This window comes from Maniola hyperantus, chromosome 27, assembly GCF_902806685.2.
Source record: "Maniola hyperantus chromosome 27, iAphHyp1.2, whole genome shotgun sequence".
Lineage (NCBI taxonomy): Eukaryota > Metazoa > Arthropoda > Insecta > Lepidoptera > Nymphalidae > Maniola > Maniola hyperantus.
In genome coordinates, this window is record NC_048562.1 from 907,725 (window position 1) to 931,836 (window position 24,112).

Here is a 24,112-nt window from a genome sequence, read left to right on the forward strand (position 1 = left end):
GCATAGGTGGGGCCGTGCAACGTCTGCAAAATTCATTGGGCTGCGATATGTAATTCACAGTACGCAGCCAAAAGTAATGAACATGGATCTTTAGAAGGAGATAGCAGATTTAGTAGAGCACTGTCTCGGTCGTTGAGATCGACAAAACGTCATATGGGTATGAGTGACAGATACAACGCTCTACAAAGATGAAATTTCATTCTAAAGGCCGACGTTCATCACTTTCGGCCGCGTACTTGTACACATTCTGTGAAAATTTCAACTCTCTACCTATTACGGTTTATGATATAAAGCCCGCTGACAGACAGACAGATGGACAGCGGACGCTTAGTAATAGGATCCCGTTGGGTATGGAACCCTGAAAGTCGTACGCACGCAGTGCATGCAAGAAATTAATCTAGTAGATTGTACTGCGTTGCTTTACTAGTTCCAATAGCACTAAATTATTGTCGCAAGCGAAGCGAGCGTGATTTTTTTAACTCGAACTCACCAGGCGGATGTTGTATGACGGCGGCTTCAATCTGTTGGTGTGCTTGCGATATGTAATGCAGAGAATTGTCCGCGCGTTCACTGACAGGTTGTGAACTATCGTCATATTGAATTATATGTGACGTCACATGCAGACACCTTACCCACCGCCATACTATACTGACCAAAAAACCTATATTGAAGACTTAGTTCAAATTGAGTTTCCTTTGAGTTTCCATCGAGTTTGTTAGATATCACGATTTTACCGACCGAAAATTCGGCTCTTGCTTGCACTTTGTGGCACTTTCGAAAAAAACTTAATTTAGTGAAAATCGCAGGCGAATAAACGCGCACGGTTTTACAGCACAATTTTTCGTATACATTTTTTTTCATCGGAAAACCCCCTACTACAGATGGACAGACCTTGTGGAAGTCCCTATAGGTGACCTATGTCCAACAGTGGACGTCCACAGGAATTAAGCAGTACTCACCAGGCGGATGGTGTATGGCGGCGGCTTCAATCTGTTGGTGCGCTTGCGATATGTGATGCAGAGTGTTGGCCGGCGGAGCGTTCACTGACAGGTTGTGAACTATCGCCGTACTGACGGACCTGCAAGTTTTATTGTTATTACACATTTTTGTCAGGGAAGAGAGTATATGGAGTAAAATTTAAAATAATGGTTCAGAACTCTTATAGAGCAGCCGCAAGTTTTTATCACTTACAATCAATCGGTAATTAATTTCATCATAGTATTTGGGACCAGTTATGCTAAAATGTATCAAGCCTCGTTGCATTGATTCTCTTAATAAACTTTTTGCTAACTTATAAACTTTTTGCTGACTAATAACATTTTTGGTAACTAATAAACTTTTTGTAATAAACTTTTTGCCAACTAATAAACTTTTTGCCAAGTAATAAACTTTTGCTAACGAATAAACTTTGCAATTTGTGGAGTCTTACATCACCATAGTCAAAATGTACCAAGCCTCGTTGCATTGATTCTCCTACTAAAGTTCCGTGAAAGAACTGAGTGATAAAGTAGTATGACAAAGTGAGAGTAAAGCTAGACACCAGCCGCAGGGTGCAAAACCGCCTCAAACGGTCTCCAGCACGACGATATGAGAGGACCCGTCTGTGTGTAGGTACAGTTAAGTAGGTAGCCCGGTGACGCTGTAGCGGCCAGTAGGGCCTACGTAGCATATTCAATCCGAAAAAAAGTGCGGGTATACACTCACGGTGGCACCGGCAGCAAATGCACAAGTTGTGATTGAGGAGAGGGGTGGTGGACGCCCATCATGACGCCGCCGCCCACGCCCGCACCCATGCCGCCCACGCCACCCATGCCGCCTGGGCCCGTGGGAGATGGCATTGACACTGACACCTGTGTATGAAGGAAAAGATAATAAGAACATGGATAATTTTCTAAAAGAAGTTTTAATAATCAAATCATCTATGTATTTCAAAATAAATTTAAATAATTTTAGTAGGTAAATTATTTTTTTTGAAAAAAATGAAAGCCAATTAATATACAAAATATTTTTTATTTCGAAAATATTATTTTTATTCCGATACAACTTTGACTGCAATCTCACCTGGTGGTAAGTGATGATGCAGTCTTTCGCGGTATAAAAATCTTTTATTACCGCGAAAGCAGTGTTCCCCACGGGATAAAAAATCTAGAACAGTAGGTTGCTAGCAATCATCATGATTAACCCATCGCCGGTTCACTACAGAGCACGGGTCGCCTCTCAGAGTGCGAAGGGTTTTGGTCATAGTCTATCACGCTGGCCATGTGCAGATTGGTAGATTTCACACACCTTTGAGAACATTATGGACAGGTAAGTCTGTTTCTGTATTTGTATTGACTATGGCCAAAAACCTTCTCACTCTGAGAGGAGAACAGTGCTCTGTAGTGAGCCGGCGATGGATTGATCATAATGATGATGACGACGACGACGACGACTATGATGATGATGATAATGATGATGATGGTTACCTGTCCATTGCTCTGAACTTCAATCTTGTACCCCGGTGGCAGAAAGGTGTTGAACCCGACGATCAGCTCGGGGTGACCCTGGAACAGGTTCGAAACCCGCGTGATGACGCCCGGCGTGTCGATCCTGTAACCGACACTGTAGTTCAATGAGGGGTTATGTGTTGGCGTCTGCTGCTCGCGATGGTCAAGTCTAATCAGCACTTTAAAAAGCAGCCATTACAACTTTTCATTATTTTCAAACGGTAATTAATGTCATCATAACGACTCTGGGGCTCGATAATGGTAAACTAGCTGGTGCCCGCGTTCTATGCAACCTGGCCAGGGGACTGGCAGAATTGTCCAGAGGACTGACAAACTGATGTGAAGTGTGGCACAGTTTGGTAAATAAACGTCTTTTCTTTCGTCTTTCTTTACAAACTGAAGTCTTTTAGGTTGAAATTAAGTTTTCGGGTTTAAGTGGGTATTCTTCTTGTGTGTCAGTGAGTCCCACATACACAACTTACGTCTGACTTTAGAATTCCTTCGTAATGCCCAGGAAGTCGTAGACCTGCAGCATAATGTTGAACTTGTATTTGACCTAGTTGAGATACGACAGTGCGTCTTATACCAAGCCCTGGATCTGACCCAAAGACGCTACCAGAGTTCAGATTAAAAATTCCTTATTTACAGGTGTTAATGCAACCCAGCCAGGGGACTGACAAAATTAAGTCTATAAATAGTATGTAACGTCTATGAAACTCACGTCTGGCTTTTGAATTCCTTCATAATGTCCAGGAAGTCGTTGTAGACTTGCGGCATAGTGTTGAACTTGTATTTGACCTGGTCCAGGTATGATAGCGCGTCCTCCACCTTCAAGCGCTGGAACTGACCGGGCGGCGGCGCGGGGAGCGGCGCGGCCAGGCCAGGGGACTGACTACCCTGCATGGGTAATGGCGGCTGGCTTACGATCTGTAACAATGGGATTTTGATAGTAAAATCTACACATATATAAAAAGAGTTTACTGACTGACTGATCTATCAATACATAGCCTTAAACAGCTGGGGTTAGAGGAAACTTGAAATTTTGACAATTATATAGTTCCTTTGAGTGTCACTGGGTAGGTATAGTACGCGACAGGCCCCACACACCCGCACAGCCCCAGTGCGGGTGAGCGCGAAAGTGCAGGGGCACCCCCCGCCTCATACCCCGATTGCAATCTCAACTTGTCGCGAACTGTACATAAAATTCTTAAAAAATCAAAATGGCGGATTTTATGCTCTTATGAGAGTGAAAAGGATGCAGTACAAACCGCAATCGGGGTTTATTGAAAACTTTAAATTACTTATTTTTTATTCCTTGTTGTATAAAATACATACCTTCAGCCTTGGTGGTACATTTGGCGGTTGTTTGGGCGCGTAAGGCACCGCGTTGCTCTTCAAATAGTTGATGACGGCGGGCGTACCGGCACGCGCCGGCCCACGACCGAAGCCACCACCGACAGACATCATTGCTGTCGCTCCTGTGCCAAATTATACAATTAAAGTTGAATTATACAGTTTAAGTTAAATTATACAGTTTAAGTTGAAATATACAGTTTAAGTTGAAATATACAGTTTAAGTTAAATTATACAGTTTAAGTTTATACAATATAAGTCAAACTAAACACTTTAAGTTGAATTATACATAGCTGAAAATAAAATGAGAGGTTGGACACAAATAATGGTAAACAATGTCATTTATTAGCAAAAATATTTGTTACAGTTGAATAAAAAAACCGGCCAAGTGCCACACAGACTCGCGCACTGAGGGTTTCGTACTAGAATCGTATTTTATCGATATTTTGCACGATAAATCAAAAACTATTATGCATAAAAATAAATAAACATAAACATCTGTTTTAGAACTATCCGGTAAAGCCCTTTAATGTGATATCCCACTTGGTATAGTAATCTTACTTTACAAGTTGAAAATACTAATTATTTGTTCATGAACACATTTTAATTTCTTTTTGTGATGTAACCACAAATTCAGTTTTCAGATTTTTCCCCTTGTCTGCTATATGAGCTGCCTGCCTGCCAAATTTCATGATTCTAGATCAACGGGAAGTACCCTGTATGTTTCTTGACAGACGGACAGACAGACGACAAAGTGATCCTATAAGGGTTCCGTTTTTCCTTTTGAGGTACGGAACCCTAAAAAGCGAAGCGAAGCGAGCACTAAGGTTTTTAAAGTGATGATGAGAAAAGAGACCTCAGCAGGAAGGCAGCATGCGTGTATCAACACTGACAATCTGTTGAATGCACATCGCATGGGTTTCATCATTAGTCTCTTTACAATATTAACTTCCAAAGATGTCTTATAAAAAAACCGGCCAAGTGCGAGTCAGGCTCGCGTAACGAGGGTTCCGTAGGTCAGTCGTATTTTTCGACATTTTGCACGATAATTCAAAAACTATGATACATAAAAATAAATTAGAATGTACAGGTTAAGCCCTTTCATATGATACCCCACTTAATATAGTTATCTTACTTCGAAAATTGAAAATACTAATTATGTTCATGACCACGATTTAATTTTTTCTGTGTGATCTGTGTGTGATGTAACCACAAATTCACGGTTTTCAGATTTTTCCCCTAATGTCTGCTATAAGACCTACCTACCTGCCAAATTTCATGATTCTCGGTCAACGGGAAGTACCCTGTAGGTTTCTTGACAGACAGACAGACAACGAAGTGATCCTATAAGGGTTCCGTTTTTCCTTTTGAGGTACGGAACCCTAAAAAGTAGTACTTAATAGGCATCTTACCTAGCATTTGTGGTTGTGTCGACTGCTGGGCTAGAGTATGCATGCTGCTCGATCCTGGCTGATGGACCTACGACAAAAAGAAAAAACATTCAATACACGAAAGGCTACTACTAAGTGGCTGACTGAGGACTGACTGATCTATCAACGCACAGCTCAAACAACTGGACGGATCGGGCTGAAATTTGGCAAGCAGATAGCTCTTATCACGTAGGCATCCGCTAAGAAAGGATTTTTGAAAATTCCACCCCTAAGGGGGTGAAATAGGGGTTCGAAATTTGTGTAGTCCACACAGACGAAGTCGCGAGTATAAGCTAGTTATTATATAAAATCCCTAATTCTGTTATTTTTAACCACTGAATTGCCTAAAGAACAAGACGGCAGAGAAAGTATGTTTTGAAATTCGGATAAAGTTAGAAAGAAACCTTTTCTTTATTCACGAGTGATGAAACTTTTTACCAAAATAAATACCAACCTTTGTATGTCGTAAGTTATTTCTTTATTTTATCATCATGATCAACCCATTGCCGGCTCACTACAGAGCACGGAGGCATGCAGGTTTCTTCACGATGTTTTCCTTCACCGATAAAGCAAGTGATATTTAATTAATTAAAACGCACATAACTCCGAAAAGTTATAGAATAGAATAGAATGTTTTTTTATTCATGTAAACTTTTTAAAAGTGCTTATGAATAGTCAGGTAGTTTTAATTTACCAGAGGTTACAGAGAGTTAGAGGTGCGTGCCCGGGATCGAACCCCCGACCTCCGATTAGAAGGCGGACGTCCTAACCACTAGGCTATCACAGCTTACTTCTTTATTTATATCTTACTTTATTCTTATCTTATTATTTTCTAGTTTTTATGTAAAAAAAACCCATACATATAATATACGCTGACGAGCCATCTTTGTTGTCGAGGGATTGATGCTAGGGAGGGGGCCAGTCGTACGGACGTGTTGAGACTAGTTTGTATGTCGGGGGAAACCAGTTCCAGTGAGTCTGACTCAGGGCGCGTTCCCACTGTCGATGTCGTTACGGTTAATTTGTCGTTGGACGACTACCTATCGTCTCAAGCTTTTTTTTTTAAAGGATATTAGCCATGTTAAATGACTAATATTCCCCTTTCCTCTCCAACTAAGCGTCAAGCTTATGCTAGGAGTAGGTACGACAATAGTGCAACGGGCGGGGTTTGAACCGTCGACCTTTCGGTTTTCAGTCCACTCCATTACTCGTTCAGCTATTGAGGCTTTTAATTTTGTGACATATGCTACTCTTTATCCCGGAAAATCAAACAATTCCCACAGGATTTAAAAAACCTAAATCCACGCGGACGCAAACCTAAAACCAACAAGCAAACACACTTTCGCATTTATAATAAGGGTACTGATTTGACGCCTGCCAGTGACGTCGATGCCTCGACGTTTTGTGTCACTTTGACATTTGCTTACCCCTATGGCATATTTCGTGACAATATTTTTTTTTAAATAGATATAGCGAGCAAACGAGCAGAAGTGATTACCGCCACCCATGAACATTTGCAGCACCAGAGGAGCCGCCGATGCGTTGCCGGCCTTTTAGAAATTTGTTGGTCCGCCCGCCCCTTGAATAACCTCATGTTGTAACCTAGTGGGAACACCGCCGATGGGAGTTGGTTCCACAGTTTGCACTTGCATGGAAAGAAGGATCTGGCGCGAATCTGGCCAAACTATACTTCATGTCGCGACGATAAATTCTGGCGAATTTATCGTCGCGACATGAAATATAGCAGTAATTAACCAAACCACACCTTTGAAGCCACCCAATAAAGCTACAGGTGCGTTTGCCGATGTGCCAAGAGTGATTCAACTTCGAGGTATTTATAGGCGCGCCACGCGGTCAAAACAAGCTTTTCCGGACACAAACTATAATACGATATACGATTATATACGTCCTTGGTATATTATGTTTGTTCGGAAAATGTAAATAAATATGTTATGATGGAATGAAAATAATTGAAGTGCTGGCGATAAAACAGTAGTTACTATAATATAATTCGCGACAGGTGATGGCAATCGGGGTATGAGGCGGGGGGACTGACGACCCGCACGGAATCTTTGGGGAACACCACAGTTACCACAATACCACAGTTTGCACGTGCGTGGAAAGAAGGATCTGACACAACGGACGGTCGAAGTGCACCGGACACCCAGGTGGTGAGGGTGAATTGCTAATGGTGGGGCGCGGTGCGGTTGTAGGAAAAGGAGGATAAAATGAGATCAAAAAACTCTTCAGAACCCATATCACTCTCTATGTATTTAATTATAATAAGCAATAAGCATGCATAAAATTACCTCGATGCGTTGCTCCGTTGACACGTGATTGAAGGACAAACCAACAAACAAATACACTTTCGCGTTTATAATATTAATGGGTAGTGATAAATAATTATATATACATTCAATGGCACCGATTCTGTTACCGTCTGTCTGTCTTTTTCTAAACTTAATTTAGAGTATCTGCATCCTTTTCTTTTTAATATTGCTAAAAAAGGATGGAACATGAATTTTACATTTAAAGACTCTTAGTGCACGCTACAAATTTAAATAATAGGCTCGCGACTGGCAGCAAAGATCACGAAGTTTGAAGGCTCTAAATTAAATTTAAAACTGTCAAACTGTGTCTGTCCTTTTCATATTACATTAGTAGGAAGAGGATATGAATACTCTAAAATTTACTTGAGCTCAGAATCAGTACCATTATGTTGTTAATTGTAAACAAAAGCTTGTACGTACCTATAGACTGATAAATCAATCATTATTACATATGCAATTAATACAGACTGATAGCACGTTTTGTAAACAACGGGTTATCGATTCTTTATCGGCAGTAGTGGCAATGGGTGTCAAAATAGCCTTATATACTAAGGTCTCGTTCACAGAGACGCAGGGGGTTATGCTTACACTCTTGACATATATTACTTCATATGGACAGGGTTATTGAACAAACAAATTGGCAGACTCATTGGTCTGCACCAATGCAACCTCAGTGATGTCTGGATTTCAAACGGGTGGTTCATTAGTATCTAAGAGGTGGCGCTGATTTATTTGGTTTCTAAACTGTGAAAAATGTTGTTCACTTGACCATGATATCTTGTCATTTATATCGATGCCGGTAGCACGTTTTGTAAACAACGGGTTATCGATTCGTTATCGGCAGTAGTGGCAATGGGTGTCAAAATAGCCTTATATACTAAGGCCTCGTTCACAGAGACGCAGGGTGTTATGTTTATAGTACTATAGTTTATGCATTTCACGAAGACGAGTGGCTCATAAGTCATACGATCGGTATCGGACCGCACCCTCTGTTTTTTGTCTTCTTTTTTTTGGGGTTATAGTACGGGTTATCGATTAGTTATCGAAAGTAGTGGCGATGGGTGTCAAAATAGCCTTATATACTAAGGCCTTGTACACAGAGACGCAGGGCGTTAAGGTGCTGATAAACTTGAGCATTCACTTGTAATGAGCATTCGTGCGAATGTTACATCACAGAAAAATACGAGAACATTTTAGCGAGCATTCTAGCGAGCACACGCGACCGTCAAATCTGACATCTTCATGAAGAATAGACGAGCATTCGCTAGAATGCTCAAGATGTTCGTAGCTTCGTATATTTGGCTCTACGCTTGGCTCGGCTCGTTGTTCAGTTCGACAAAAATAAAAACGGCGAATGCTCGATGTTCTGTTACAAGTGAATGCTCAAGTTTATCAGCACCTTTATGCTTACAGTCATCGATATAAATGACAAGATAATATGGTCAAGCTAACAAAATTTTTCACGGTTTAGAAACCAAATAAACCAGCGCCGCCTCTTAGATGGTACTAAGGCAGTCTATCTATTAGCTATCATTTCCATTACGTTTTAAAAATTCAGTGACCACACCCCTCTGCTGAAAGCAGATTCTATTTAGTGTGAATTCAATAGTCAATACGTAAGAAGCGCAACTTCCTTTGCATTGTGATCGGGTTGTGAGTCAATGCACCCATTTGAGCGCATGCCAAAGTATGTTATCATAAGCCTAGTGGAGTTTACTGGTAAGGTGTGAATTGGCGACTTTTCAATCTTAAGTTAGTTAAGAAATATTATGAAGAACTCTCAGGCATGCAGGGTTCCTCATGATGTTTTGCTTCACCATTAAAGCAAGTGATATTTAATTACTTAAAACGCACAATTAGAAGGCGGACGTCCTAACCACTAGGCTATCATAGCTTTTCCTTCGGGTACCAAATACTAAACGATCTCTTGAAAACCGCAACCGCCGAGTTTCTTGCTGGGTCTTGTCGGTAGGAACGGCATTCTGAACCAGTGGTAAATTAAACTAGTTGACAATTTAAAAGCACTTGTAAAAGTTAACTTGAATAAAAACAGGATTGATATGATTTAAATCAGTTGATTTTAATCGTGATTTTTTTTAAAATCATTGATTTAAATCAATACATTTTTACTGCAACCAAATCAGCCAAAAAGTGTCGGCCAAATTAGTCTTTCTTTTGAAGGGACTAAATTCTAAAAAATAAAAACTTTCTAACAGAAACATATTCTAAGTTTATTAACATCGGTGGACCCGAAATGGTATTATGTTCCTTTTTTATTCTTTTAAGTTTTGACTTCCCTTGTTATTTTTTCATTAAATAATATAAACCAAAATACGTTGTTTTCTTTAAATAAATAACTGACTATTAAAAGTTCATAAAAAAGACAAGAAAGTAAAAAAATCAAAAAAATCTGATTTAAATCATATTAATCCGATTTAATTCAAATTAATCCGATTAATTTGATTTTTTTAAAAAGATCATGATTTTTATCAACCCTGAAAAAAAAAAATATTCTATTCTATTCTAAAAATATGTAAGTTTCCACCAACCTGAGCGGGGTTGGGTGGCAACGGCGACTGCTCGTCGGGCCCCAGGCGAGGACCGGAGCGCTTCATCATGGTGCTCAGCCGCCCATCACACTCCAACCTGGAACCAGCACACACATCATCATCGTTTAAACTACCGTGAGTGATTTCCATTATAAATAATATCTGTCCCGGCTGTACTCACGTGCTTAGTCGACGTTAGCCCGACTAGTTTCGAACCCATCCGGGGTCCTTTTTCAAGGGAGTCAGTTCGCCAGCGCGTCAGTCACAACCGCGGCGCGTGCGCGAATTGACTCCTTTGAAAAAAGACCCTGGATGGGTTCGAAACTAGTCGGGCTAACGTCGACTAAGCACGTGAGTACAGCCGGGACAGATATTATTTATATATCACGTTAAGCGAAAAAAAAGTGTGAGTCAGACTTGCGCACAGAGGGTTCCCTACACGCCGTCTACCGCATGGTGTATGGACAGACAAACACTACAATAACTACTACAGTGATGATGAAATTAGAGGAAACTAGCTGCCCTGCCGAACTTCGGTCCGCCTAACAGTCTATTCAAATTTTGTAAATTTTTCTCTCCATAAGAACCATCCCCGTACTTCAAGGAATATTATAAAAAAAGAATTAGCGAAATCGGTTCAGCCGTTCTCGAGATTTGTGATCAGCAACACATTTAGTGATTCATTTTTATATTATAGATATGAAATAGCAGTAGGTAGGTACTTATCTATACCGCATGGTATATGGACAGACACACCAGACCATCAATAAGAGTAATTTATTACCTATTTGAATAAATCATTTGACTTTGACTTTGACTTTGACACTACGATAAGTAGGTAGATGATGAAATTAGAAGAAATAAAAGGAAGGTGAGTATTTACTTATCTTTTCATATATATCAATGTGAAATCAGTGTTATGTAGTTTGCCTTATTGACATCTAGCTTATGCTCGCGACTTCGCCTGCGTGGACTACACAAATTTCAAACCCCTATTTCACCTCCTTAGGGGTTGAATTTTCAAAAACCCTTTCTTAGCGGATGCCTACCTCTTAATAGCTATCTGCATGTCAAATTTAAGCCCGATCAGTCAGTCAATCACCTTTTCCTTATATATATTTAGATTGACAATGTAGTTATCTCTTACCCATGTTACGTAATAGTAATGGACAGACACAATATTATGCTTTATCAAAGCAACGTACTTCAAACACAACAAAACATCTAAATATCGACCATTTTCACACGATGACGTCACCCCAGATGCGTGGGTTGGGCGAGCTAAATAAAGGATTCAAACTCTGTCAATGCACGGTGCATTAACATTTAGCCATTTATCCAAGCTTACACACATTTAGGTATATTACGCAACTAAATATCGAAATCTACAAGGTTCGTGCACTCGATACCACTTAGAAAATTCCAAACCGCTCGCGGCACTCACACAGGTTTAGACGAACCGGTCCCCGCGGCGAAGGCGATGACACAAACTCGCACTTATTTATAGCGGAAAACGTATACAAATCGATAACACAGTATACATACACAATAACTACCGAGCGACAACGCAAAATACTTTTTTTTTTTTCAACTTTCCAGTTTTTAATAAAAAAAGAAAGGTTAAAAATTAAAACGCGCCAAAAGAGGACTAAATTGACATTTTGACATAGATGATAGACAATAAACTCACTCCCACCTTTTCAACATTTCGTAATGGCGCGCAACGTTCGGAAACCGAATTTTTAAAGTGTCTCTTTTCTGTGTAGGTATGTCGCGGATGGGAGCACGTAAGAAAAATTATTTCTACAATGAATCATTGCATAGTGGTGTCGTTGCAGATTGTTAACTGTAATCGACTTTCAGAATAGAGCGGTAAAGTCCGGTTTACCGTGGGCCGAGGGAAACGAGGACGGCGCGGTGGTATTCGTCACCGACGTAGAAAATGGCGATTAAATACCAACAATAATTACAAAGCGCTACCGAACGCGATTCACGTCGATTTTTGTTGATCAAATAATCACTCGAGTTGAATTCAATCAGTTTAGAAATCGAGATGTTGGTACTTTGGTAGCATCTACTTACATCAGCAGTCTAGAGATAACGCGTCGCCTCGAATAATAGGCATATTATTATGAATTAAATTGCCTATTTATACGTACCGATTGATTTTCTGCTAAATTGCGTCGAAATCTTCAATATTCTGCTGAATTCACTTCCAATAACTCAATAAACTGTTTTTTAAGACAAGGGTTTATGATAATAACGCGTCACTGACTCGGAGCGGGCACATTCGTGCGCCTCCAAATAGCGCAACGGCGCAACTTTTTCGAGCGCGGCGTCAACACGGTCAGGTGGGCGAGGTTGCGACACTGCCATAGCGTCGTCTCTCTCTACTACCGTTTCCTCTCTCTGCGAGGTGCCGTCCCGCTTGCACTCGCGGCTAGGGCGGGCCGAGGTCGTGAGGGACGCAAACGAGGCCCTCCGCGCACGAACGTCGCGCACCGAGCTGCGCGGCCGACTGACTAGCCCGCTGCCCGGCCCGCGGTCGACCGAGCGATCGAGCCGGAGCCCCGCCCGGAGCGGCAACGCCGCATCGCATCAAATAATAGCGAGCGAAACGGACGTGCTCAGCCGCGATATGAATTGCCACGATCAACGAATCTCCACGAAGGTGGTGGACCAAAACAAATCTCCTTTCTCTAAAATTATACAACAGACAGTTGCGTTCGAGAGCGCAACTGGGCGCTGCCGTATCTATTTCCCGCCGAATGTTAATATTTCATGAGGGAGTAAAAAGTTTTTGATAACCCAAATAACGATCCATATCAGCCACACGGGCGGTTTTACGTGACAGCACAATGGCATCATGGAAGGCAAAAAATTACAGCTTGGTTGTTGGAGGAACGAGTTGCTATGGCAACTACGTAGGGGACAAGATTGCAGCGTAGCCGCGAAGAAAATAAAAGCAAATAGGTACTTATATAGGTAGCACTCACACAAAAAATAAGACTACTTGCGCGCACGAATCGAAAATTCAGATGATTCTTGCTTCATTATGTTAAAAAAACAACAGCTCAGACGAACTGTCACCATTGGGTAACACCTAACGCTCAAAGGAAGTTATATTTCGTAAAAAGAATCATAAGAACTTATATAAACTGTGAGTTATAACAACTTGCAACAACTATGTAGTTAAGTACTTAAAAAGTTATTAATTCAGAAAATCACTGTATAGACTTCAGTAGTTATTTATTAAACAAGAAACTAATTACATAGGTAAATTATATAGGTAGGTAATAGGTAAACATTTCTTGCAAATTATAGGTAGTTCCCTTTCCAAATTGACGTCTTCAAATATCCGTAGAAAGGCCTATACTACACTGAATTCCATATTTAAATTAAAGACAATTTTTCCACAAACAATGGGTACGATCCATTTCGAAGACCTTGAATTCTTCATGTCAGTTTCACATAAAATAATATGTCAACACAAATTCACCTTGTAAAATAATATGGTTCCACTTTAAAATATTTCAAATTGATGTCTTCGATTTTTAAACACCTACGTAATTTTAAAATGTTTTATCGAAATGCCCATAAAAAGACCGAAACTGAATAAAAAAATTAAATTAATAGCAAGGATTTTTTTAAATTGATTAATGTTTCCATTTCGGAATTCCTAAACCCTTATTTATCGCAGACCTCGAAAAAGAAAACAGACAGTAATTCAAATGTGTATGTCAAAAATTTACTTTTTTCACATTTTTGAAAATATGGTCCCATTTTAAATTTTTTGGAACCATTCTTAATGAAGTAGCAAAAAGCCTTGAAAAAGGTTGCGATAACCTCGATCGCTCACAATAGTACTTAGTTGGCGCTGTTTATAACACGTTTGCATTAATAAGGACAAGGAAAAACCAAACAAGCGTCGTTCGTTTCAAATTTTTTAATACAAAGTCTTATATACTAAATATATTGTATTAAGATGAAATCTCGCCCCATAATGGTCGAGTAGATACATAATATTTTTCAGTTTTATCTAACTTCACTCACAAAATTATTTTTTCAAAAAAGTATTGAGTGAAATTAGCAGAATTGCAAAATCACGCATGTTAGCATTTTGAAGAGCTATTTTATCAGATAAAAGATTCAATTGAAACTAGATTGACAAAGCGATTAAGCAGTACTGTTAGTATACAATGGTTGAATTATTGATAGGTAAACAATTGGTGAATTAAAAAGAAATAAATTATGTACTTACTCACATTTTTTTTCACAAAATAGTGTTATGGTTGATTAAAAGCTGCTGCAGTTCTTGATGTATTAATTTGATTAATGATGTTAATTTCTAATTAATTAATCGTAAAGCCAAATCAATCAACAATTAAAAATGTTTTGATATGAAAATCAGTTTTAGATTTCATAATAAGAAAGTTCGACACTACAAAAGCAATGAATATATCAATGATTTAAAAAGGATGAATGCTGGATATTCTTAAGCTTATTGATAATATTTATAAAATAAACAAAAAGCGAAAGAAATCAACAACACATAATTCAATTTCATGTTTAGATATATTTATAAATAAAAAGAGAAAGCAATATACTTAAAAATAATTGAATTGGTAATTTAATCAACAAAATGATTCGTCTGATATTTTTTTTAAAGTTTTTTTTAAAGAAGAAATTCAACATTTTTATGATATTTAAAGTAATTTTAAAGTAAAGAAGCAGGAAATTTTGATATGAAATCGTAACAATGGTGCTTCACAGTATATTAATTAAACTAAATGGCCAAGTCCAAAAATAATATATACTATCCTTTTCCGCAGGGAGAATTTAGAAAAGGATAACTTTAATTTTAGACATCTCAATTTAATTTAGGTGACTGTGTACAAAGCACCATTAAAATAAACTACAACAAGCGAAAGCTCAATTTGATAACGACGATTAGTAGCAATTGTTAAATGCAATGACTAAATGACACATCTACTATAGTGTCTACTAATAATAAACAAAATTATGATGAACAATGGAACTATTATGGTAGGTCAGTTAGAGACATCACGAAAGGAAGATTTTATTATTGCGCATAATACTTTAGAATAGAATAGTCATCCTAGAGCCAGTTTTTGGTTATATTACATAATCTAAATATAAGTATAAAAAGAAAAATCTTGATCTACAAACTGATTCATCAACGTCCAGCCCAAACTCTTGTAAATAGAAATCTGAAATTACCGACAGAGGAACTTTAGGTATAATGAAAAACTAAGGATTAAGGCAGGATTATGGCAGGATTTTGAGAAATTTTCACGGAACAGAGAACAAAGATGATATCTTTATTTCGAGCGAAGTCGTGGGCTACTTTTAGTATAAAAAGTAAAGGAGAAATTAGCCGATTGAAATCATACCACGCTTGCTTGGCCTAAAAACTGGAATTTTGCATGATAACATAGACCCCCTATGAAAAAAAACAGGAGGGAGGACTGGCGGTGCGTATCGCATGCTGCAGGTTGGTTCATACAGATTTGTCTGTTTTCGTGGATTATAGCGAAGTCTATTATTACGTCTACTCAGTCTAATTTAAGTAAGTATGTACTTATTTCAGTATGTAGAGGTCTTTTCGCTAAGTTTAATTAAGCTTTGCAGGCTTCTGCGCAGGCGGGTTTCTTAATTATATCAAGGTTTTTTCTTTTCAGATTTTTTCGTAAACTATAAATATTTTTGAAGAAACGTTGTCATAAACCTCATACCTAATTATTAACCTTATTCAAAGAGTTTAACAGCGAAAATTTTAAGCAAATGAAAGTTATATTAACCATTGATTGAATGAAAAATGTATCAAACAAATATAAATGTTAATTTTTCATTTTTTTCAATTAAACTTTACCAACATCTATGAAACTCCAATATCTATGTGGAAAATGTCAACATGTTAATATGTTACAAATACAGCAAACCAATAAATCAATGATAGAGGTGGATATTAGACCAACTAGTGATAACAAAAGTGGAGAAACACTTCAACTGATACAGCACGTCCAGTCTGATAAGCACCTCCGATTTTAGCAATAGTTCAAGAGTAAGCAATAGCTGCGTGTTTTTATGGACAATGCAAAGGAATCTTTGAAAAGAGGTCCAAACAGATGAGGTGTTGCACTCGTTTCCTTTCTTAACCAAGATTCTATTCCACGAACCCCTGGCTAAGCAGGATATTCTATAAAATATATAACCACCAGGCCATTACTTGTAAGCAGTGGCGTGCACAGGGTTTGAAGCCAGGGTAGGCATTAGTTAGGTAGGAACCTGTTTACTAGCAGGTCATAGTGTAAAATATGCATTGAGCTATTACAACTGGGGTAAGCAGTGCATTTATGCCTCTATAACTTGCACGCCACTGCTTGTAAGTACGTAAGTATTTTTTCATTTTTTGGCAGTACTACTATGGTACAAGAAAAGCAAAATGTTTAATGAAATTATAGAGGAAAAGTCCAAAAAGAAAATGTTTGATGAAATCATAGAGGATCTAAGTATCAAATACTTGCTACTTGCAGCTGATGCTGATTGCTAATCAAACATCCAAAGCTCCTTGCAGATTTTGAAATTTATGTGTCCGTCGCGTCGGTAATAAATCTATAACTCTGTGGAATTCTTTTCCTACCGACAAAGATTTTCAAAAACTAATTTTTTCAAAGTCAAAGTAAAATGATTTATTCAAAATAGGTAATACATTACTCTTTGTGATAGTCAGATGTTGGATTTGTAAGATATAGTGGTGATAATTATTACACAAACTTAAAACTAAAGCTACGCGGGTTCCAAACGCGCCCAGGTCTGAAAAGAATTTCACAGAATATATCAAGTAGAGAGGTGGGGTGACCTTCCAACATCAATGATTTTTTTTAGATGTAATAGAACTTCATCCAGTTGTCTACGAATAGATTGCTATGTTAGTTAAGTTACAGAGTACTACATCACAGATAAGTCTGAAACCTTACAACCTGATTATTATTAGTCTTCATTATCCATACTAATATTATAAATGCGAAAGTGTGTCTGTCTGCTAGCTTTTCACGGCTCAACTGTTCCACCGATTTTGACGAAATTTGGTACAGAGGTAGCTTGCAACTCGGGGAAGGACATAAGGCTACTTTTTACCCCTGAAAATTTAAGAGTTCCCACAGGATTTTTAAGAACCTAAATCCACGCATACGAAGTCGTGGGCATCAGCTAGTGCGATATAAATCATTACTGCTAATAATTACTTCTGTTAACTTCATCAGTGTAACTGCTGAATTAAACGTAAGTAAACAAGGAGCTACACGAGGCTACCAACCGAGCTATCGCCTGTATTTGAGGTGACCGTCGACTCGAGAAGAAGAAGATTATTAAACTGTGGGCTTCCTTCCAAGGACGTTGCTCTGGATGATGAATGGAGGGAATCCACCACTTAGGACGCATTTCTTGAGGCACAGCTCAAGTCAGTCAATAAGTGATAAAGCACTCCCCGAAGTCTTCCCCGGATAATGGAGTGAGCTCGGCTTGCTGGAGTGATCCAGCGGCAAGCGGCACGCATAGCGTACGAAAAAGAAGAACGGGAAAGAAGGAGAAAAGAACCCCAGAAAATTGCTTTACTGGAAATTTTGTGTGACCCCTATAAATGAGTGACGTGTGATGAAAAAAAAAATTCCTGCTGGTTGAAACTAAACCCACTGACATTGGGGTTTGGGGAGGCAGAAAAAAACCTGCAGCCCTTGAAGGTAGCAGAACAATAGGGCAAAAGTGCTGATAACCATATTTGCCTAATATAACTCGCCACCAAAGACATTAGCCACTCGCCACCAAAAAATTCAATTCTTTTTAAATTCAAAACAGGTAATAAATTACTCTTTTTGATTATCAGTTAGATTTGTAAAATATAGTGGTGATAAGTGCTACGCAAACTTATAACTGAAGCTACGAGGGTTCGAAACAGGTCTGAGGAGAGCCCACAACAAACTCAGCCAGGTATTCTTTTTATTATCATCACTTCACAAAATCTCTTATTAGAACCAAGAAGTAAAATGTGTTTGCTCGCTACGTATAGTGTTCCAAATATAATGTCTGATTATAACTCCTAAACAACACCTCTATGAGGTGATATGACACAGAGCAATCGAATTCAAGGCATTTTTTGTGGTGTTTTACCGCGAAAGTAGTCTTCGAGATAAGTTTTTCAAGGCCAACGTATTTTATTCGTTTTTATAGTAATTTATTACAAAAAGTTCTTTATTCTATAGAGCTACTTTATAAGCTCCTTTGAGGCTTCCCAAAGGCTTTTCAGTTTGTATTAAATCTACTAGTGTTCCAACCGACCGAACCGACTTCCAAAAAGGAGGTGGTTCTCAATTCGGCCCGTTTTTCTATATTTCAAGATGATGGAAAGAAATGATGAGCTGTACATTAGAGCGCGCTTGCTTCAAAGATGCTTATTTACTGTTGCCTTAAAAGTACTTACCTACTCAAAAAGTCAAAAGTCAAATTGGGCACTATTGTACACTTTCTGATTGTCAATTGCTGAATTTGCTATACAGCGGTGTCGTGGTGATAAATTAATGACATAAACTTAAAACTAAAGCTACGAGGGTTCCAAACGCGCCCAGGTCTGAGAAGTAATAGGTACAAGGCAAAATTTTGGAACTTTGGGTATAGAGTTATAGATGAATATATTATTGAAGCTATAGCAAAAGTTCTGTCTAGTGTAGTATCTGAGAAGTGACCGGGAATCGTAATATGATAGTCAAATCTACTACTTCATTCACGTTATTATTGTTGTTTTAGCCGAATCGAATGAAAAAACCTTTAAAAAAAGTCGGAGTCGGACTCGCACACAAAGGTACATCGTACCTACAAGATATTTTAACATTTTTATATACAACACTGCAAGTTAATGATAACAGCGCCATCTATATGTGATATAGTAAATTATTTTACCTTGAACACATTTTAATTTATTTTTTGTGATGTAACCACAAATTCACGGTTTTCGGATTTACTCCTCTACTTGTGCTATAAGACTTTCCTACCTGCAAAGGTAGGAAAGTCTTATAGCACAAGTAGACCTATAATCATTGTTCATAATTATAGGTCAACGAAAAGTACCCTATAGGTTATCTTGACAGACACGACAGACAGACGGACAGACAACAAAGTGATCCTATAAGGGTTTCTTTTTCCCTTTTAAGGTACAGAACCCTAAAAAATACCACGTAACTTTAACAAAATATTATAGGTTAGTATAGCTGATGCCAGAGACTTCTATTCCAACCGCATGAACTTGGGTTTTTAAAACTCCCGCAGGCCTCTTTGATTTTTTGGAAAGAAAAAGTATTCCTCGTCCCTCTCCAGGATTTTTTTAAATAGAGATAGCGAGCAAACTAGCAGGCGGGTCACCTGATGCTAAGTGATTACCGCCGCCCATGAACATTTGCAGCACCAGAGGAACCGCCGATGCGTGTTGGTCCGCCCCTTGAATAACCCCATGTTGTAATCTAGTGGGAACACCGCCGATGGGAGTTGGTTCCACAGTTTGAATGTGTATGCTAAATTTCATTAAGATCGATTTAGCGGCTAAGCCGCAAAAAGTAATAGACTAACGGACATACTTTCGCATGTGTAATGTTTATACTTAATGATATAGTATGGCTTACCTAATTAGTTAATTAGTAAAACGTACTTACGTGAGCACAAGTCAACAACATTATGTAAAAAATACTTGATAAACGAAAAAACATATTCTGCTTATTAAGAAAACATATTATATTTTTTGTTTCAAGTTTCATTTCAACATACCTAATTTAATATGGTTTTGTTTTTAACGTTTTGGATTACCTGCTTAAGCATTTAGAAGTGATTTTTTTGTTCGTTTTTTTCTTAATTGAAACCTAAATGGAAGAGATTTTTTTTTCATTTTCTTTATATCTATACTTTAGACAAATACAGACGCTAGTTTATACAGATACACTTGAGGCTTTCGATAGTTTTCTCTACTCATCCATATTTTTTTCAGATACAAGTTAGCCCTTGACTGCACTCTCAGTCTCACTCCTTTGGTTTCTACACGGCATCGTACCGGAACGCTTAATCGCTTGGCGGCATGGCTTTGCCGGCAGGGTGGTAACTAGCCACGGCCAAAGCCTCCCACTAGACTAGACCAGAAATTTAGAAACCATAAAATTTAAAAGCCTCTCAGGAATCGAACCCGGGACCTCCCACTAAGACCATAGCGCTTACCACTGCGCCAGGGATCCGTCAAATCAACATACTACCAAATGCCGGCCAATTACTGATTACGGGGCTCCTCTCAGAGTTAGAAAGGAGTAAGGCTAAGGATTAGCAGATTTCACATATTTTTTAAAAATAAAAATGGCGAGCAAAGGCGGGTCACCTGATGTTGATTACCACCAGCCATGAACATTTGCAGCACCAGAGGAACTGCCGATGCGTTGCCGGCCTTTCAGGAATTTGTTGGTCCGCCCCTTGAATAACCCCATGTTGTAATCTAATGGGAACATCGCCAAAGGGAGTCTATTCCACAGATGTTTTCCTTCGCCATCATTTCCGAAAAAGCATTGTCGAAAAACTTCGGTGGCTGGGAAGCTTGGGAACTCTCAAAATGGAGGGCATTTCTGGACCAATTTACTGAGGTACCTACTACATAAGCTATGAGGATTCAAGAACTGTTGATGATGAATTCATATTGTTGGTACCAAATATAGTCTTTGCCATTGAACTTCAAGTCCCAACTCCTCAAACCTCATGCTGTGGGATACAGCACTCTTAAGTCGTAGCCCGTGGGGATTCCAGAAGAATTATTGCATTAAAAAAATGCAGGCAAAATCGCGGACATCAGTTAGCTAGCTGTATAATTTAACAAAACATCAAAAGATATCCTTATATACAATGTTTACAAGCAAAATTCAACAGCATTATGACGTAATTAGGTACCAGAGATAATGTAGTATAATGTGTGTATATATATATATCCAGTATATATGTACACAGTCCGATGCTTGTGTGCGTGTCTATTATATTGTGTAGTAGTGTGAGTACTAAGTACCTATACAGTATGAATGTGTGTATAAGACCTAGCTCAATATCGACTGTGGTATTGAAAAAAAAAAGTATAGGACCAAGTACAAAGTATCGTTACAAATATAACAAGTATATATACCTACCCTAAATTGTTTATCACGCATATTTTGTCCATTGTTATTAGGATACGGTGGAAACGGAACGGTTAGCCTTGAAATGCTGTTATCGGGTAGAGCAAGTGACTGTGCGACGTTGCCAGCGTTAGCGCGCTACTGCGTCTTAATTTTACAATTACGTCCGCCATCTTGTTAAGATTTATCAGATGCAAGTTTGCATGATGACTTGTTTTTTTGTGTATAATAGGATGATGTTTTGTTTTGGTTGTTTTACTGGTGCAAGCGCCTCGAATAAAAAAAAGCTTAAGAGCAAAGTGCTCTGCAAAACGTATTAGCATTACGTAACCATGTAACCTGAAAAAAAAGTTGACCATTCGGAGTTCTAGAAGGCATTTAAGTAGGTAGGTAACTAACATTCTAAATTCAATATCATTCTAAATTTGAAAGTTATGGATATGCAAGCGGGGCGTCACCGGTCTATGTAGATCTCGGGGTGCTAGGCATATCCATAGCTACCTAAGTGTCGGCGCAATATGGTTGGGATACGTACATGGGGGTCGGACACCGGCACAGGCGCTGGCCCCGCGGTCACAGGGCACCGTGAGGGCCGACCAACAACCAGATACATCACAAATACGGTCATTTTTAACGAGGATAACACGGTATCGATCACGCACAGGCGCCATTTTGAACCGACACTGAGCGGCGAGCGCAGCGCGGTGTTGCCACGTCGCTCGTTTCCAATCCGCGCTTCTATTTCGAGCGCCCCCCCTCCCCCCGCTCGCACCCTCCCCGCCCGTGTGACGCTCCGCAAGCAGCGTTCGACAATACATTCACGAGTCCGGACTATCACCCACTTCACGCCACCTATACCAAGTATAAATATGAAATCGAGTTGGCCGCGCGGACAAAGCGAGCGACGCAACAGCGTCTAACGTGATAAGATTGTAGGTAGGTACATATAATATACATGGGAGCGTGATACATCGCGCCGGCTTTCACCGGAGCGGGGCGAGGCACCGCGCAGGACATGTGCCATTGGCCACCGCACAGATCGATAGACAAACACCGACGAGGACGCCGACCTACATACCATTATCCACTTTAACGTACTATACATACGGGTGATTTCGCTGTAGCCTGTACTATAAACAAACTACCGCACGAGCACACCGATGTGCTCCGTGTGAGTACACACGAACACAGCGGTATTGGAAACGACGCGGGGAACGGCAGAGCGCGGTTCGACCGATGAATGTATATCATCATGTATTATGGCACTTTTCTAGAGTCGAAATTCCTGTAGCCCGGCGCACCCAGCGCTCCTACGTGAAGGACAAAGGGCCGATTTCACACGGAAAACAAAGGGAAACGCCAGTACGAGTTAAAGGACTCAGTACTTGCTTGTTTACGACCATTGAATTTTATCTACGCGATTAACTTGAAGCGAACGTCGCGTTGCCAACTCGAGCCGTATAGAGAGCGCGAGGTGTATCATTATGAAATTATAAATTAAGCATATGTTTTTAAAACAAAACTTTCGATTATCACGGAATTTCACGGTCTACGATATGCTATTGGAATTTACGTAGTACGAAACGACCGTATGGGTGAGGGCACAGGTGTGAAAAAAACCGTGTCGACAATATGGCATTTAGAACATCACTTTTTGACTACAAGGGGTCTGTTTTTGGTGGAAAAAGCAATCACTACTGGTCTGAAATGTAATTAATAAGCATCGAATAGGATAAGACGCAGTCCGTGAACTGTTCACTTGCCTGTATTTTTACTCGAAACCGGCTTCTTTCTTCGCAGTATTCACGGGAAGGGCACTTCTCGACGAAATAAACGCGTTGATTATGGTATTTTGAGATTTTGTGAGGATATTATGTGCACAAAAAATATATACATTCCGTCAAGTAAACGTCCTGCGCGCATAGAAACGAATGCGAACTGTTGGTTTTTAGTTTGGGCTTTGGGTCGTTTGATGGTGGAGGGCGGCGGGCGGAAAACGGAGAATGGGTGAGCGAGAAAGGACAACTACTTTTTTAACGTAACTCCATAAACATGACTTATAGATACGCAATTTATACAAAATAAACAAAATATTGTATTTTTCATACAATTTACACTTTACTAAAGACTTGGTAACTATCATTTGACGTAAATTCAATAAAATAGTTTTTGTTTTGACGTCCATGCACATTTTGATTGATAGCTCTATCACATTTTTAGGGCCTTAACAGACTACAGACATTGTGTTTGCAGTAGATTTTTTATTTTATGTCAATGGCAGTTCCATCTATACTATAAGTATATATGTGGGATACGCGACTGCGGAAACCTAGTGCAGCTATGACGTATTTTCGTAAAATAAACCATTTTTAAAGCAAATTGATTTCTTTCAACAACCAGTCCTCCCGGTTCTAGGTCTAGCGTGCCTCCAAATCTTGTAAAGTTATTTAATGAAATCGTAAGTCATTTGCAGTTACAGTGCGACAAGGCTCTCTTGGCACCTGAATGACATTGACAGGGGGGCGCTGTTGGGGAACAAGCGCTTAGAATTTTCCATAAAGATATTATAAAGAGTTGCCCTAATGTCCTATAGAAAATAGCGGTTCGGAAACTAGCTCAAGCTTATCGAAATTTTCATAAGTGTGTAAGAGACAACACTACCTTTCAACATAATAATTATAAAAACAGGTTTTCGGCACAGTCCGCCATTTGCTGTGCTAGCGTAAGTACTTGTTTTTCTTGTAAATAAATAACGTA

At 39.2% G+C, this 24,112-nt stretch overlaps 1 protein-coding gene across 1 annotated transcript in view; it reads right to left on the reverse strand.

Moving 5' to 3' along the window:
* Sin3A (SIN3 transcription regulator family member A) overlaps positions 1 to 22,082 on the reverse strand; it is a 54,407-nt gene extending 32,325 nt beyond the window's left edge. Inside the window, exons 1-8 of the mRNA XM_069508050.1 lie at positions 21,891 to 22,082; positions 10,149 to 10,245; positions 5,252 to 5,318; positions 3,822 to 3,964; positions 3,208 to 3,413; positions 2,466 to 2,589; positions 1,705 to 1,850; positions 960 to 1,078 (exon numbers count right to left, since the gene is read on the reverse strand). Coding sequence (XP_069364151.1) covers positions 960 to 1,078; positions 1,705 to 1,850; positions 2,466 to 2,589; positions 3,208 to 3,413; positions 3,822 to 3,964; positions 5,252 to 5,318; positions 10,149 to 10,245; positions 21,891 to 21,892 — 904 coding nt within the window. The 5' untranslated portion in view covers positions 21,893 to 22,082. The remainder of the gene's footprint in view (positions 1 to 959; positions 1,079 to 1,704; positions 1,851 to 2,465; positions 2,590 to 3,207; positions 3,414 to 3,821; positions 3,965 to 5,251; positions 5,319 to 10,148; positions 10,246 to 21,890) is intronic.
* Between the last annotated feature and the right edge of the window lie 2,030 nt (positions 22,083 to 24,112).